Source organism: Cyphomyrmex costatus, unplaced genomic scaffold, assembly GCF_001594065.2.
Source record: "Cyphomyrmex costatus isolate MS0001 unplaced genomic scaffold, Ccosl1.0 scaffold388, whole genome shotgun sequence".
NCBI classification, from domain to species: Eukaryota; Metazoa; Arthropoda; class Insecta; order Hymenoptera; family Formicidae; genus Cyphomyrmex; species Cyphomyrmex costatus.
The window spans coordinates 151478-168922 of record NW_017278079.1 but is presented as its reverse complement, the minus strand read 5'-3'; the positions used below and the strand labels follow the sequence as shown (position 1 = coordinate 168922).

At 34.6% G+C, this 17445-nt stretch overlaps 1 protein-coding gene across 3 annotated transcripts in view; it reads right to left on the bottom strand.

Moving 5' to 3' along the window:
* Positions 1-17445, bottom strand: part of LOC108776804 (serine/threonine-protein phosphatase 2B catalytic subunit 2) — a 164817-nt gene that overhangs the window by 44893 nt on the left and 102479 nt on the right. For all 3 annotated transcript variants that reach the window (XM_018543519.1, XM_018543516.1, XM_018543517.1), the window contains exons 4-5: positions 12361-12472; positions 3069-3214 (exon numbers count right to left, since the gene is read on the bottom strand). In XM_018543519.1, the coding sequence (XP_018399021.1) occupies positions 3069-3214; positions 12361-12472 (258 nt within the window). The remainder of the gene's footprint in view (positions 1-3068; positions 3215-12360; positions 12473-17445) is intronic.

Below are 17445 nucleotides of genomic sequence, written 5' to 3'. Positions count from 1 at the left end.
TGGTTATTATTTCACAACAGGTAGACCAAACAAAACAAATGAAACGTTATTTTGTAGAGAAAATTTGTCAATTTTATTTGGATCGTTTGTACAAGCCAGTTTATGGGTGTCAGCATGAATGCACAAAATGGCGTTTTATTTGTTTTGTTCCATTTGTTGCAAAATAATAACTGTTTAGTTTAGATACAATCCTAACGATCACTCTGTGTACTCAAATATGATGAGCATTTTACAAAAAATTTTGCCATTCTAGTAACCAACTTGAGTGTCCGACGTAATTTTGATGGTCTAACAACATTACTTTCAGATCTATCTAACTAAATTTTTAAATACTTCAACAAAATTAATCTTTCCACGCAACCAATGAAATCGTTCATCCAGCGACGATCTTCCTTGAGTATATATTAGAATCGCTGTGCGACGAATAGAATTTATCTGTCAGTTATTTAACACAATCAACAATTAAACACCCATAAAGTTTAAACTAATGCTCAGGAATAAAATAATCCCGACAATAAGTTGGATGGCGAAGGTATCATTGACAATTCTGTCACATATAATCTGACAATAAAAGTCACATTAATGATGTATGTATATAGAAAGAATGATTTTGCTGGATACAGACCTAAAAATAATTTTGTTGGAAAACTCAAACTAGTTGCTAGAAAATGTTCCGAAGCATCACTCATCATTTTTTAGTTTCCAACATAATAATTATGTTGGAAACTAATATAAAAACTTTTTGAAGTATTACATGTCATTTGCTAATTTTCAACATAATTATATAGTAATAATGTTAGAAACTAAAAAAATGACAAGCGATGCTCCGAACAATTTTTATATTCTAACCAGTTTAAGTTTCCAACAAAATTATTATCGAATCTATATCCAGTGAAATTTTAGATCTTTCAGTAAAATCGTTCGTTCCATATAATTACAACGACGATAAGACATTATAATAAAAAAGGATCGAGCGTCTCAAAAACGTGAGAAGAGAATAATTAGAACCGCCTTCGCCTCAAAACGCGTCCAGACGATCGCTTCCCGGCTATATTTAACGTATCCTATTCTACATACGAGCGAATACTCGTTTGATCGTTTATCTGCGGAATCGAGAGACGCAGGTAAATAAACTGGTATCGCAGTTAGAGCAGTAAGACGAGAAAGAGCTGTAGCCGGCGGGAGAGTCTAGCCCGCGGACGCGTGTGATCGGGACGCGTGCACCGCACGCACGCCCGTGTGCCGCACGCAATGCAGGAAGGTAAAAGGCGTAGGTGGATGGATCGATAGAGCAGGTGGCAGCACGTCGGTGCTCTCCCTGGTTCGCTTCCGGCGCGGCGGAGTGTCATTGGACTCTCTCAGCCGATCGAACGATTGGCCTCGGCATGATTGCGAGAAATAATAGCAAGGCTAATTTATACGGAGACGTGGGGCGAAGGGTAACGCAATTATCAACGATCACGACTCATTAAGATGCGACGCCGTCCTAGATGGTTTCCCGTGACTTGACTTCCCGATGAAAGAGCATGAAAAGTCGAATAGTACACAAAAAGGACCGTTTTGTTGTTAAAGCACTTGTCTAAAAATGTAGCTAGATATAGATTTGAGAGTAGTTTTATTAGATCATCACAATAATTCTGTAGAATGCTTAAAGATTGATGATGAAATAAGTTAATTTAAGAAAAGAAAGAAAATCTACGTATCATGTAGTACATAAAAGAAATTTAGATCGTGGTAACGTCGCATTTTTACAAATAGACAATATAGTGACAGGCACAAACACCGAAGCACCGCTGTCAAAATATTTATATAAAAGATACAAATATCCGCATAAATAACGATATAAAGGAAAATATATTAAAAGTAAAGTTTTAGTAAGAAAAGAAAAATATAAAGCGGCTCTTGCGAAGAAACGACAAGAATGGTATAACCTCACTCTTCATGAGAAACGAGATATATCAAATCTATGTAATGGCAGTCGCATTGTAATGACAATGGAAAGTGCGATGTTGCCATAGTAGACTTCGTCAATTCTCAAGAGAATGTATAAAATCACAAAACAAGATTTTTTATTGATTCAAACTTTAATATTATACGGTGAATATTTGCGATCTTGTTATACATGCTTCTTCATAAATTCAACTACATGAGATTCGTTTTTCATTAACTTCTTGAATGCGGTTTCGATGCTACATGAAAATTCATGTCATATCACGACGGAAATAGCTATATTGCAATGGTAAATATAGAAAAATCTGCGAAGTTGGATCGGTTATATCTCAGGAACGGGACGGTAAATCGAGTTCAAATTTTACAGGCATATTAATAATACCTGAATTGCTTGAAACAAAAGTTACAAGACATTCTTGAATAATGTATTTTAGAGTATAACTACCTTAACAAGTATTACCAAACGTGATTGATTATATCATTATGTTTGCTAATACTTACTAAAAATATTTAAGTAGGTAAAATTATTTTTTAATATATTAACCAATCGTTTGATTGGCATTATTTCACTCAATATTTAGTGACTTTTATCAGACTCAATTTTTGATGTTCAAATCTGAAAATAATTTTGTTAAATCATCAAAATGTAGGATGCTCAAATATGATAAACAATGCAAAAGTTTATTTTTAAATTCTAACAATCAGCTTGAATGTTCTACATAATTATTCTGATAGTCTAAGAAAATTATTTCGCATCTAGCTAAATTATATCAGGCTAAATTTTTAGATATTTTAACAAAATTATTCTTTCCGTATGAAAAAGCAATCTTAAGAGTTTAAATTGAACAATAAGTCAAAAGATATTTTTTTCCAAGGTTTCTTGCAAAAATCACCAGGAAAAAGATTCGATCGAAGGTACAAGGGAGACAAAATAAATATCAATGAGAAGTTTCACAAAGACTTTTCTTATCTAGAAGAGGCACTTATTCTTTATGTCAAATGTTAATTTTGTCCCAACAAAGCTTGGCTTCACAGATTTATTTATGTACATTTTAATATGGAGTTATTTAACATCGTGACGCGAGGCAACAACTGGAGTGCGTAAAAATTTTACTTACTTTGCGAATGTCTTCTAAATTGTGAATTTCCGGCGACAGGCCGCCGTGTACGCAGAGGAACTGTTGGTTCATGAGGGCGGCGAGCGGCAAACAGTCGAAGGCATCCATGCACGCATCGTACACCCTCTCAGAGTACTTTATCTTACCTGAAAGCAGAAAAGAAAAAGATATTCAAGATTATAAAACAACGGATTAGTACACCTCTGTGAAGCTAGCCCCCCATTATTAAAAAAAATAATTTTTTTTAGAGAGAGAGTTCTGAATAGATTTCTAATAGTTCCAGAGTTCCTGATAAATTTAAAAAATAGTTCTGACTATTAAAGCCATAAAAATGCGATTTTTAAAAAATGGGGATTAATTTCACGCAATTCTCATTTTGGAAAATAATCATTTTTTTTTAGAGTTCTGGATAGATTTTGAATAGTTCCAGAGTTCCTAATAGGTTCAAGAAATAGTTCCGTCCGAGAAATTAAAAAAAAAATTTTTTTTCAGTTCAAAAATTTTTTTTAATAGTTCTGGCAGTTCTGTCGAGAGTTCCGAATAGCTCCCCCAGAATTCTACCAAAAATTCTAATGACAAAAAACCGTACAATTTGAATTGGAAAAGTTACGAGCGATTATAGGTGTCCATTTTCTAATTTAGAAGAGCAAAAAATTTTTTGAAGAATTCTGACAGTTTTGTCGAGTCTAATGGCGTTCAATGATCGTATGAATGTGTCGGGAACTACTTTTATGGCTTCTTTACGAAACGAGATGAGAACACGGAGACTGGAGTCGACACGTCTAATCTGACATTCGGCAGAAAGGTCGAGATGGTGGAGGAAATAAAAGTGACGCGAGGGAGTCGTGAAGAAAGACCTTGATAAGTGAGGCGAAACACGCATAGTCGGCCATGGACCATTCGGCGAACGAACCGTAAAAAGAATGGCGGACGCACGGGGGCTCTATTTCACGTCGCAGTCCTCGCGGAATAATGGATACTCTCTAGAATACGGAGAGAAGACCGCCTGGTCGTCCACGCCTGTTCTGTGTTCTTGAAATTTCGCTGCGCGCCTCTCCTCCTCGTAGCTCTTCTCTTCGCTGCAGTGCCACGAGTGCAACCGACAGCCCGCTCGTATCGTGCGAGCGATAAACCGCTCCGCCAGATAAGTCCGGAGCGAGTAATTGTTGTCTTATTTCTGGAATAAAACGGTACCAATTCTGTGGTACAGGTGAAACCCGTGTTTTCTCTTTCCTCTTTTTCGATTCCAAGTTCTGATTACTTTTATAACTAACTCGTATGACGCTGTTTCACATGAAAATTGTAAAACTTTAACTCTCAGAAGGATTTCGTAAGAAGCTCTCCTCGATCCATCGCTCTCTGTTTCTGACATGTTTCCTGTTAAATGTGACCTCGGAAATTGACGTAAAGCAAGCTGTATTTACTACATAGAGGGAGGATCGTCGAATCACTGTTCGAGGTGACGCGCGAAAAGGATTTCCTACCAATAAAGCGGAGTAATCTCGACAGGATAAAGATTTGTCGGCGCTGAAGCTAAACGGATCGTCGCTCGAGGACCTTCACGAGATCTCGCAAATGAACGACCAGTTGGTGGACGTAGGAGCCTCTTTGGGGTTGCAGATTGAAGTATTGCGAAACGGATGTCTGTAATATTGAGTCAAGAACGAACTCGGTGAAGCTCTCATGCCTCAAGATTATTAAATCAGAGAGAAATAAAAAGAAAAGCATTATTGGAAGATGTCTAAAAAAAGATTAATCGACACACAACATAATAATTAAACCAAGAATAGAAGAATAGAGAAAGCAAGATTAATTATAAACAACGTAAAAATTCGATTGAGGTCGACTAAGAACGATTAAAAATAATTTAAAATAAAAATAAACAGAGACTATTGAACGAAATTTTTATTGGTCGACAAGAAAATTTACAAGATGGCACAAAAAGTATCATATCATTTAATTGTCTTATAATTTTCAGGCTTTGGCACGAAAAGAACGGTTTTGTTGAATATCGAAAAATTCAGCTGAACACAGATATGATATAATTTTAGACAGAATATAATTTTTTCTTTGGACCATCCAAATAAATGTGTTTAAATTGATTGCTAAAATGTTAAAACTTTTTTTGCAGCATTGTCATCAACGTTTAAACGTCCTATGTAATTATTTTAGGTCTGTTTTTTTATTCCTACGCTATAGATTGCATTAGAACTCTCTTTCTCTCTTTTGTCAAATATCAAATATACACATCTCACTTTAAGTTCCAAAAGTGTATACTAGTTCAGTCTTTTGATGGCCCAACAAAATTATTTTTAGATTGTAGGTAGTTAAATTTTTAGTTATATCAGAATCGTCCTTTCCGTTTAATTAATTCTAACCAGTTCTGTGATGTAGAATTATATTTTACGAATTTTGTTAAGAATAAATGTTAAATATAAACCAAATAGTATAACATTTCGTACGACATTCTGTATCTTGTAACCTATTTGCAAGAAACACGCAACGACTACTGATTTTCACAAACAGCGTTTTGTTTTATCCTCGTGACTATTACGCAGAATACACGCTACGTATCGCGACAAAAATGACGGTTCTGGCGAAATCGTTGGCGAATTAATTGCGCGTTCGTCTCCCATATTCGCGGACAAACGATCGTTTTTGGCACTGAGATCCATTTCGAAACGACATGCCGTCGTAATCTTGGCGCGCAGCCACGGCGTCCCGGCTTCTAGCGTGAAAAGCGCGCGAGCGACAAGATTGCTCGGAATAATGTGTTTCTCGAGCTCGGGCTCCGGCATGTGACTTTCAAAAAAAACGCAATCATTAAGTTTCCAGCATCGCGCACTGCGAGACGAAGCCAGATGAAAAACAGTCGCAATAAAATCGCAAAAGCAATATATTCGTATAACTTATTACTGAATATGAAGTATGTATACAGGGTGTCTGGAATTTAAATGTCAAAATTTCGAGAGTGTGATCTATAAATTAAGAAAAAAATCCTGTAGAAATATATTCGTTTTCGTTTCTCTCGTTTTGGAGAAAACCGCAAAAAAAAGACAAACAACTATAGTTGCTTCATTCTTGGATGTGAAGGAGTAGTGTCTTGGTCACTTCGATCACCTGATCTAACACCACTGGGCTTCTTTGTGTGGAGGGTTCTAAAGTAGGAAGTTTATTCGTTGTCAGTCAATTCGAGAGAACAATTGAGAAATCGAATCGAAGCTGAAGTGCACTAAATATCACCAGATCAGTGTTTGACTGCAATACGAGCTGTCAATACTGATAATATGCTAGCATTCCTGCTAGAGAGGCCAACATTTTAAACAATATATCTACATTAAGCAAGTGAATAAATACAACATGAATAAGTGATAAAAAAAAAGTACAAAAACGAAAACTACATTTAGTCTTTTTTGCGATCTTCTCCAAAACGAAGCAAAAACGAACAAATCTCTACATGACTTTTTTTAAATTAATTTATCGATCCTCTATACATTCTCAAAGTTTTAACATTTAAATTCTGAACATCCTGTATAATAAAATATAATATTTTAATATTAACGCTTCGAAAAGCTGACATGTAATTCAAAATTTGTAATTACTGCGGTCACGATAAACGAGACGCATTTAATTTATATTAAATAAAAGGTAATATTAATAATTTTAAGGAACCAAGATGACATAAATTATGTAAAGAAAAATATCAAGTTCATTTTAATACCAATAATTTATATTTGCAAATATATAAAATACATAACAAATATAATTGAGTAAGTCCAAGAAATTCATCGGTTTATTTTCAATTCGGCGGGATATAAATGAGTCGAACACAGGAGGAGAATTTTGCTTAAATGTCTGAAAACTTAGCTAGATAGAGATCTGAAAATAATTTCGTTGGATTTCGAAATAATTATATAGAATGTTGAAACTGATTGTTAGAATACTAAAACTTTTTACAACATTGTTCATATAAGATTTCTACCTAATTATTTTGTTAAGTCAACAAAATTATATATATATTTTTTCAGATTCATATCTAGCTAAATTTTTAGATAATTCTGCTAATCATTCTTTTTGTGAATAAACCCAACATTAGCTCCGAAGGATTAAATATTCAATAAGTTTCTAAATATTCGCAGAAAGAAGAAATAGAATAAAACAGGTTCGTACACGGAAAGGACTGTTTTGCTAAAATATCTAAAAATAAATAAATAAAATAAATATCTAGATCTAAATATATATCTAAATATCTAAAAGTTTAGCTAGAATTAAAGATATTTTGTTTTATGCCATTAAAAAATATAGAACGTTTAAGCGTTGATTACAGTGCTATATAAAATTTAACATTTTAGCAACTAGTATGAACATCCTACATAATTATTTTGACGGACCAAACAAAATTCTTTTAAAATCTGCATCTATATAGTTAAATTTTTAGATACTCAAAAATCGTTCTTCCCATATGTAGCTCTATTTATTCTAAAATTTTCATACAGAATCGAAGCCTGTATTACGCTAGTCACGACGTGGAAAAATGATATATTTGGGATATACGAGATATACGGCGGCAAGGAGCAACCGCGCATTTATCTTGATAGAACCGGTATCGAACTTCTCTATACGTCACGGTTAAGCGCGCTACATTTTTCTCGCGTCATTGTTACCCGAATTGGCAGAAAAATGTGCGCGCGGCAAATGTCGGAAAAACGTCAAGAGGGGAAAAAAATGCGGGTAGGATCGTGCGAGCGCGATATATTATCACGATCTATTGCTGCATTTCCCCACAATATTATACCCGAGTTTTACATAAGACGCGATAGGGACAAGCTCCCACATTGTTGTAATCCACAATGCGCTGCGGCCACATTAGTTTACATGAAAAGTAAATGTGCACGATACTCTGACAGTTATCGGAGTTATATAAAAATTTCTGTTGCCTTCATTTTAAAGAGGAAAAAAAAAAAATAGAGAATCGCTGCCGCGCTACCCTTGTTTTCTGTGCGAGCGTGCTATCGCGACTTCGTATCGCGAGGAAAAGCTTGAACCGTTGTGCGCTATGAAGATAATCGCAATTTTCTCGATCGGCCGGCACGTGAATGTCGGTATAATATATAGTGGCGGATAACTAGGCCGCGTAAATAGGCGGCTGCGAAAGAGAAGAAAACGTGGAGAGATGCGGATATGCGCGAGCGAGGGCGCACCCTCTCGCGCTAACCTCCGCACGGGGTTTCAAAACGTCCGCCAATAAATGCACGGCGAAAGCTCCGTTAAAACGATGATTAAAGCGTCGGCTGTAACGTGCACGCGCACTGGGATTTTCGCGGTTATCGCGGTTATTAAACGCGCGTGGAATCGGGGTCACGGTGCGTGCGCGAACGAGCGAATTTTTGTCGGGTGAACACCCCCTCGTTGGGTGACACGCATTCCGCTTAATATGTATCGTAGGCGGAAATGGCATTGCGCCGATTCTACATGTACATATAAGAGGAAATTAGAATTATTCTTCAAAACGGGGCCCCGGCTACGAGAATGGACCCCGAATAAAGAGAGTGCGCGAAAATGCGAAGCGAGCCCATGTTGCTCCCTCTTGACGTTCACGAGTCAGCTTTTTACGTTTGCAATAATAATAGAGTTGTGAGGGTGGAATATAAAAGACGATGGGAGGGACCGACGAGATACAATAAAGCAGCATAAAACGTTTAATAATACATAAAACGTTTTTAGAGGCAGTTAAGAACGCTATACGAATTTATGTCTGACGTTCGTATAATCAAAGTATCATTAGGACACCAGGCAGATTCACTTGGAAGATATAAGTACGTCGTAAATAATATATTATTTCTCACTCTTAAGTTTTAAGAATAAATGAATTGACGTCCTTTCTGAAATAAAATGCTGATAAATTAACCAGACACACACACTGAAAAAATCTGATAATATATCCATCAAATGTATTTTATTTAGTGGAGAAATATTTAAATGTTACTTAATATAATAATAATAATAATTAACTATTTAGTAATAATTAGAAAAAATAAATATTTTTCGATCATATATCGGACCAAAAAAATGACAATCGTTTTCGATAAATAAGTGTAAAGTATACAGAAACAAAAAAAAAACTTTTTAAATAAAATTTTCATAGTAATTAAAACCATTCTCTTTTAGACAAAAAACATCTACTGTTATTTTTCCTGGTTTATCGTTGAATAGCGTATATAACAATGTATTATTATCTCAACAACGCAAAAGAACAAACACATTCATCAGATGATAAAAAAATAAACATTTTTTAAAATGCAATAAAGAAATAAAAACATATTCTATAAATGCGCGAAAAATGTTTGTAATTTTCAAAAGTCATATCGCCTTTCAGTTTCACATTTTTGTTTAAAATTTAAAAAATAATAAACTTAACACTGGACCAGAATATCCAAACAATAGTGAGTGAATAACAATTGTTAGCAGACGAGACGACAAAAGTATGAATGAAACACTTTCACAAATCTCTTCAGCTAAAAAAAAAGTGATTCTTAAAAGGCCAGTATTCATATCAAAGGCCAGTTAGTTCTTATATTCAAGACCGTCTTAAGTTCAGTCTTGAGGTTTCATAAACCAATCAGAAGGTTGCATCAGCGTCTTAAGACATTAAGATGATTTTGAAATAAGAACCAACTATGAATACCGGCTTTAGTAACCTATTTTAGACAATAGTGACTTTTGGTAATTTATCACAGAAAGGTGACAAAAAATAACTTAAGTGACTAGATGGCAGCGCTGAGTTAATATTTAGAAAAGCAGAATTAGCTTTTGATTGGTGCTTAATTGATTATCAACCAAGCATTTAATTCAAATTATTTCACCCAAGCTAGCGTTTTCAATTACAGTGGATACGAACTGACCTGGGTTGGATTAATGATGTCACATGCTCTACCAGTAGTACGTCATTAATCCAGATTGGTTCAAACCTACTCAGCTAAAAACGCTGTTAGTAATTATCATCTAAGTAAGCTTAATTATTTTTACTATGGTCTTTTTTCAGTGCATTAGTAAGGACGTTTCAACTCTAATTAGCCTCGAAAAAATTGTCCCTTCGAATCTATCACTGCAAAGACATCGATGCATCCCTCGCGATGCATAGCTCGGACACTCGCGCAGCAGAAGCAGGCGGCGTCTCGCGGAAAAGTGTATCGATCGTGGAAAATTGTCCGATACTAGGTCAACCTACGAGTATTTGCAAGGCACCCCCGCTCTCCGTCTCGGTTTCCCCGGTCGCGTCGTTATAACATTTACAATGTGAGCGACAGGACGGGAACGAGTCGTAATATGCAGGGCGGTTTCCTCGTATGATGATGCAGGCGGGCACCGAGACTCGCTGTGGAAACCGCGGATTGAACACGAAGAATCGCCGGAGATGCGTATCGACTAAGGGCGATCGCTTGATTTTTTCGCATGTCAAGTTTTAATTTGCTGGCACATGTTTAGTACAAACGTACATATACGGACGGAGAGGATACGAGATGAGCAGCTGTGTCCGATGTTAAACACGCCGCAAATCTGGATCTTCTAGTACCCGTGCGTATAAATTGCAGTAGGGCAGAGCCCACGTAATGTAGCGTAAACTCACGCGATTAATGTAATCCCGAAGCTCGTTGGTTACGAACAGGCTTGAACTTAAGCGAAACAACAAGAGAGCGAGAATCGCGAGTGTTCCCTAAATGTCCTGACCGTTCAGCGAATATAACGTGTTGCGATGTCCGGCAGTTTACGATATCGTAACTTATCTAACATGGAGTACACGTGATCGAAGGACTATGGGGACACACACGCAGGTCATAAGGTCGATATTGCACACGCAATATGAGTTATCGCTACGATCGAGTCTCGTTATTGCAGCTTTTTACTATAACATGGCACAGCATAAGTATAACACGTATCTTTATTAATTCCAGAGAATTTTCATAACATAATTTTCTACTTTTATTTTATCTAAACGGGACAATTCTTTAGCATGTAGAACAAAAAAAATAAATACGTGAATATATAAATTGTAATAAAACTGTGAAATATGAATCGTTTAAAATGATATTGTCACGCAATGGTATAATATTTATAAACTTAACACACAATGCAGTGCCTCGAAAACAAATATAAAAATAATATAAATTAGCTCCATTACAAATTCCGTTAATCAGGTTAAATATATTCCCAATATTATGCTTACATAAATATTTTACAAAACAATATGTTTATTTCTGCATACATTTAAAATTAGATTCCAATATTTATACATGAGGATAGTTTATTTAGGTAATTAATAAATAATACAATATTAATATTTATACAATCGATGAATTATATATATACCCAAATAAATTTATTTTTTATAGATTTTCTTAGAAAAAGTATATATTTAAAAATCCTTCATAACATGGCTAAAAAATAAGATGTTAAAATAAAAAACTGCAATACACGTATATGACTTCTGATCAGAATATCGATGAATTTTTTTCACAAGAAAATGTCAAATATGGCAAAGAAGCCATTTTTACATTAAATCTCAATTATTCTGGAAATCTGATGTGCTGCTAAAATTTGACTTGCGACATCGTTTTCAACCTCCAAAACCTCTGTAAGAAATACCTTATCTGGTTCAAAGTAATTAAAAAAAATATTTTTTGTAGACTAGTATTATCTTTACAGTCAATATATTATATTATGCTCCTTTCATAATAAATATGTTCATTTATTCATCGAAATACGAAACTTGCATAAATTAATACTTATAATTTTTATTTATCTTTCTTTTTTTCTCAAAAGTTACGTTTTGTTATTTAGACCGTAATTACGGCACACGCGTGTATGTCAGGCGCCGAAGCTCGCGATGTTGGTAGGTAGATGAGCCGCATAAATTTCGCCGCCGCGCAGAGCTAATTCACCTTACGAGGCAACACCCCGTCGTAACTAACGTGGCGGAAGACTTAATCTGAGTCGCAAATTATTAAACAGGAAATAATTTCTTATTACGACGCAAAACAAAAATGGGCCATGGCTAAAAAGCGTAGTGCAGCAGAGAGCGATATAAAAGATTCAACGACGCGGGAAAATGAATATTTTGAGAGAAAGAAAGAATAGATGGGCTTTCTCTTCTTTGCAAATTTTTTAAGGAATAAGAAAAAGACTTTCAGTCTACATAGATTGTAAAACTGCTTGTTTATGATATATTTTTGAAAATTATAAATATGAATACAGGAGAGAAAAGCTTACTTCCTCACGAAGAAAGTTTACTTACATTCCTGTTTAAACGTGAAGTATTCCGTGAGATGACGGCACTCGTGGTTACCTCTGAGGAGGAAAAGTGTGGTTGGATGGCACAATTTTAGCGCCCACAGGTACAATACGCACTGAAACAAAAACAAAGACATTAGCTAAAGGTAATTCACCGTGTAATAATGCTGATGTCATTTCATAATCTTTAGATATGAAACAACTCATATAATAATATATGGTCAATACAATATATTTCAAAATGAATATTTTTTAAATGTGTTTTTAAGTCGTTGTCGGTTAGTCGAAAATCGTGTAGTTCTTAATTTTTTGACTCCGTTTATTTCTTATTAATTTTTGACCTCTTAAATTTGTGACTAATTCTTTTTAATCATCATCGATGACACGATTAGACTTATATTCAACTCTCACCACGACTAATCACTAATTTATTCTATCGTGCTTTCTATACCGTCATTAAATTTTTTTAAATATGTAATATTGTGACAAACACATCATGAGTACTATCTGCATTATCGATTCTGCCAACATTCGATTTACCAATCTTCTGTCAGCGAATTTGTTCTCTCGGAGAGTCACTCATTTAACATCGCAACACATAAATATATTATATATAATTCTACCTCACTACGATACAATAGTTTTTTATATTTGAAGAACGCTCAATCTAGGAGCTGAAACATGTTATGCATGCAGTTTGAATTTGTCTTAATTATATTTCTAATTTTTTATATGTAATAAATTTATTCTTATTTATATTTATCAATGGCTCTCGAATTGTTCTTTAGTCTATCCTTTTTATTTTTTTTGTGTTTTTAAGTTGTGTACATAATGTCAAAATTGTCTATCAAGAAATTATCTTCTATATATACTATCAGACATCAAAAAAGCATGGTAACACAATCCCTTAAGTTAAAAATAACATTACAATATAATGTAATTGGTTATTTTCGTCTATTATATGTCTGTCAAAATATATATAAATTAATTCATTTCTGTGATTAATTTCAAAATAAACAACATCCGTAATTATATATGTTCTTATTGTTAGTAACTAATAAACTAAATTTAAGTCAAGTAATACATTTTCTTGAATTAAATTGTTTAATTTTGTTGTTTCATTTAAATTGATGAGATATTATTGAGTAGGAGTGACAACTATGGAAATAATGAAAAATAACTCAAATTAGGTATAATTAGACATTATAAATTTAACAATATATTCGATTGAATATAAAAAGTAATGATCTCTTGGGTTAAATAACATTTTATTTTTAACTTCTACGATGTATGTCACACAAAATGTAATTTAATTTTTGCATTTCTGTAATTAATTTCAACGTAAATAACATACGTACTTAATAAATAATAAATTAAATTTAAGTTAAATTTAATACATATTCTTGAGTGAAATTGTTTAATTAATTGTTTTAGTTAAATTATTAAATAACGACATATTGATTAGAGTAATAGTGAGTTATAGAAATAATTAAAAATAACTTAAATTGAATATAATTTGACATTATGAATGATAGTGTAGTTATAAAAGAAATTAAATCATCAATAAATTATTAATAAACGATCTATTAATAGACTAAACCATAAAGGAATTTTCGATAAATGATCAGTAATGCCAAAGAACCTGTATAATTCCAGTTTAAATGATAAAGAATGTTTTACAAGGAGAAATGGAACAACAGTTAAAGACATAAATATTTAAATTAGCTTGGGATTATACTACATCGACAATATCACGATCCTCCTATTAAATCGAAACAATTCGTTAGTCTCCATCAAGCGGCTCCAATCGCTCGAAAATCCCTTCGGTCTGATCGGCATTCCTCCGCTTTAATTGCAGAACTTCCGTGTCGACATGAATTTGAGCGACGCGCTGCCGACAGATTGCATCGCAGAATGCATTCGGACCTCGCGAGAATCTCTCCGTAATTTAACGTGCTATTAATCGGTGCATCGGTCGAAGAGAGATGAAGATTAAACTCGCAACCGCTTTCCCATCCTCTTCCCTCCTCTCTCTCTCTCTCTCTCTCTCTCTCTCTCTCTCTCTCTCTCTCTCTCTCTCTCTCTTGTATATTTTTGCTCTTATATTTTTCTTTTATTTTTGTGTTCTTAGAGAACTTGTCCTAGAATGATAATAAAAGCTTTTTTTTTTATCTATCTGTGCATCTCTCTCGCTCTCTCCCTCTCTTTATCCCTCCCTGCTCTTCTTTCTCTCTGTCCCCTTTTCTCAATGACAACGATGCCATTAATAATCCTGGACGCGTAGTTCTTAAAGGTGAATGTTTTGGCAACGGAAACATTACCGATAGTTCTCTCATCTCACAAAAATGAATTGGGTGGCGAAAGTCATGACTTGCATTTGGCTTGCGTTTCGTACACGTAATGAAAACGTATTGCATAGTTGCATAAAACTGTATACGTATTGTACACAAGCTGAAAATATTATTTAACAAACACGATAATTGTTCGCTGAAACTTGAGAGAAAATAATAACGATATAAATAAATAATATAAATAAATATATAAATAAATAAAATAACATATAAAACGCTATAGGAAAAATATATAAGATGTTATTGACTATGTGTTATAAAATAATAAAAGTATAAAAGATATAGATAAAATATTGAGAGAAGCTTGCCTCAACCGTAAAATAAAAGTTCGACTTTTGAACTTTTCTTCGATGGAGCTTTCGGAATCGTCGGAATTCGGCTGTTATTCGGGGCAAAGTGCGTTACGCGCGAATGCATCACTAATTAATATTATTCGTTGTACCACTGACCCGCATTAAATTGGCAATGGCCGTTGCTAACGAACGACGAATTTCGCACGAATTTTGTGTCCGCACTAATTAGCTCGCTCGCTCGAATGTGGCGGTCGTAATGATGACTCCATTAACTTCAACACGGTTTTGGATGGAAAACGGGGAGGAATAGGGCGCGATTTCGTCAGACCTTTTATGCGGTTAACATTTGTCCCGCATTCGTTGTGTTCCCGGCTGTTTAATAATCATGGGTGACGCGACACTTTTAAACAGGCTTAATTGCGCACGAACAATGTGAATTAAAGCTTTTACAGGCACCGCGTGTTCGTAGATAATTTTGTCGCAATGTGGAAAATTCGATCACGAACAATCTGTATGTTTTGCTATCATCAATATGCAAAATGCAATTGCATCAAACGCAAGATTTTTTTAACCTGTCAATTTTTTATACTAATTTCACTCGGATAGATTAGAATTTCATGGAATCCAATTTTTCTTTTCATAATTTTTAAAATTTTCAATGTATTATGAAAACTAAATTTCTATTTAACGTTATAATAAGAAACCAATATAGTTTATATTAAAAAAAAAAAACTAAACTATAATATATACTATAATAGAAAACCAACTCGATATTATTATTCATCCTAGAACGATTTTTCTCCTTTAAAAAGTTAATCTTTGCCTAACCTACCGAGGAAAGGACAGCCCTTCCCAGTCTTCCGCGACTGCAGACCGTAAAAGGGGAGAAATCTCCGAGAAAAAGTTGAAAAAATATTCTAGCACCGTGGTCTTACGTAAGGTGAAACAGATGTGATTGCGATTGAAACCGCTGGACCGGAACATTTAACCTTTGTGCATCAAATCGATACCATGGAACTACCAACATCGCATCGCGGCTCAACTCAGTGGGATAGAGGGAAAGAAATGTCACACATTGGTTACAGAGAATATTTATCTCCCGTTCTCGCGTCTCACAGGATCGCACATCGTTGCGATGGTTAACACACGTCGGCGCGGTGGCGGTATGGGGTATCGATACAAACACGGTTTTTTCGATTTTGCATGACGCCGCGCGTTTCCGAGAGAAAGATAAATCCTCGCATCCGTAAAAGCCAGGGCGCCGGCAATTTTTTTTCTTAGACTTTCGAGGTCAATTATTTTCTCCCTGCTGACCCGATCGACTGTCTACCGTCGTCCGCCCCTCGCGTCGTTCCGCGATCCTTCTTCCTCCACCATCCCTTTGCGAAGTCAACGGAGCGGCTGCTCGTTCTCGCCTTGTCCCGGCCGCTATAATTATACGCGAGGGCCCTCATTGGCATTGTAACGAAATAACGCGCTCGTCCTTCAGGTTCTACCGCGGATCACTCGCGAGTGGAGCACCGTGCTCTCGGATATAATTCTCACGCGACGATTGTGTGAAACGCATATATAGATTGACAATCGAGTTCGTACATATAAAACTATAATTCTTTTTTTTATTTTTAACTCAAACATGTTGAGTTCATTCGTCTAAATTAATATCTTCTTCAAGGCGGGGAATCTATTTGCGTTTATATTCCAATGATGTTCCCGCAGTTAGGAAAGTACTCTTGAAACTCTTCAATTGAAATAGTCAAGATGTCGATTGAAACTTCTTTTTCCAACTTAACAAAGATTTGTACTACTTAGAAATATACCGCTTTATCTTTGTAAACATTTCTCGAGGTTTTCATAATTTCTTGGCTATTCTTTTTAAGATCTTTTCAATAAGAATTTTGATATCGGTTTCTTCAATATCACTTAAAACTCAACGCAATAAAGAGACGCCTGTGCTAAATGAACAATTATCATCTATCACATTCTTACACACTTATACATACACATACGAATGTATTATCCGTTTGATATACTGTCAAAACAAAATGAATGGATTCTAATAGAAAATCTAATAGAAAAGTGTAATGATGAACTTTAAAGGCACAATCGTTTTTCTTTTGCTTTAAATTCTGACAAATACATTTAAATGCGTAAAAAAATAAGTAAAATATAATTTGTGACAATAAAAACTACAGTAGTACAGCAACTATAGTATAACTGTATAGTATAATTTCCATGATAATGAAAACTATGATAGTAAACATTGGGGTTGTTAAAGCTTTTAAATATGAATTTTCTCAATTGTTTAGATTTTGGAACTCGATATAAAAATCTGCACTAAATCTGCGTTTGAAAACTCAGATTAAGTAATTGAATTTAGTAATCACAAATTCAATAATTAATAATTTTGAAGTTTACCCACTTCCACATTCTCTAAATTATATAATC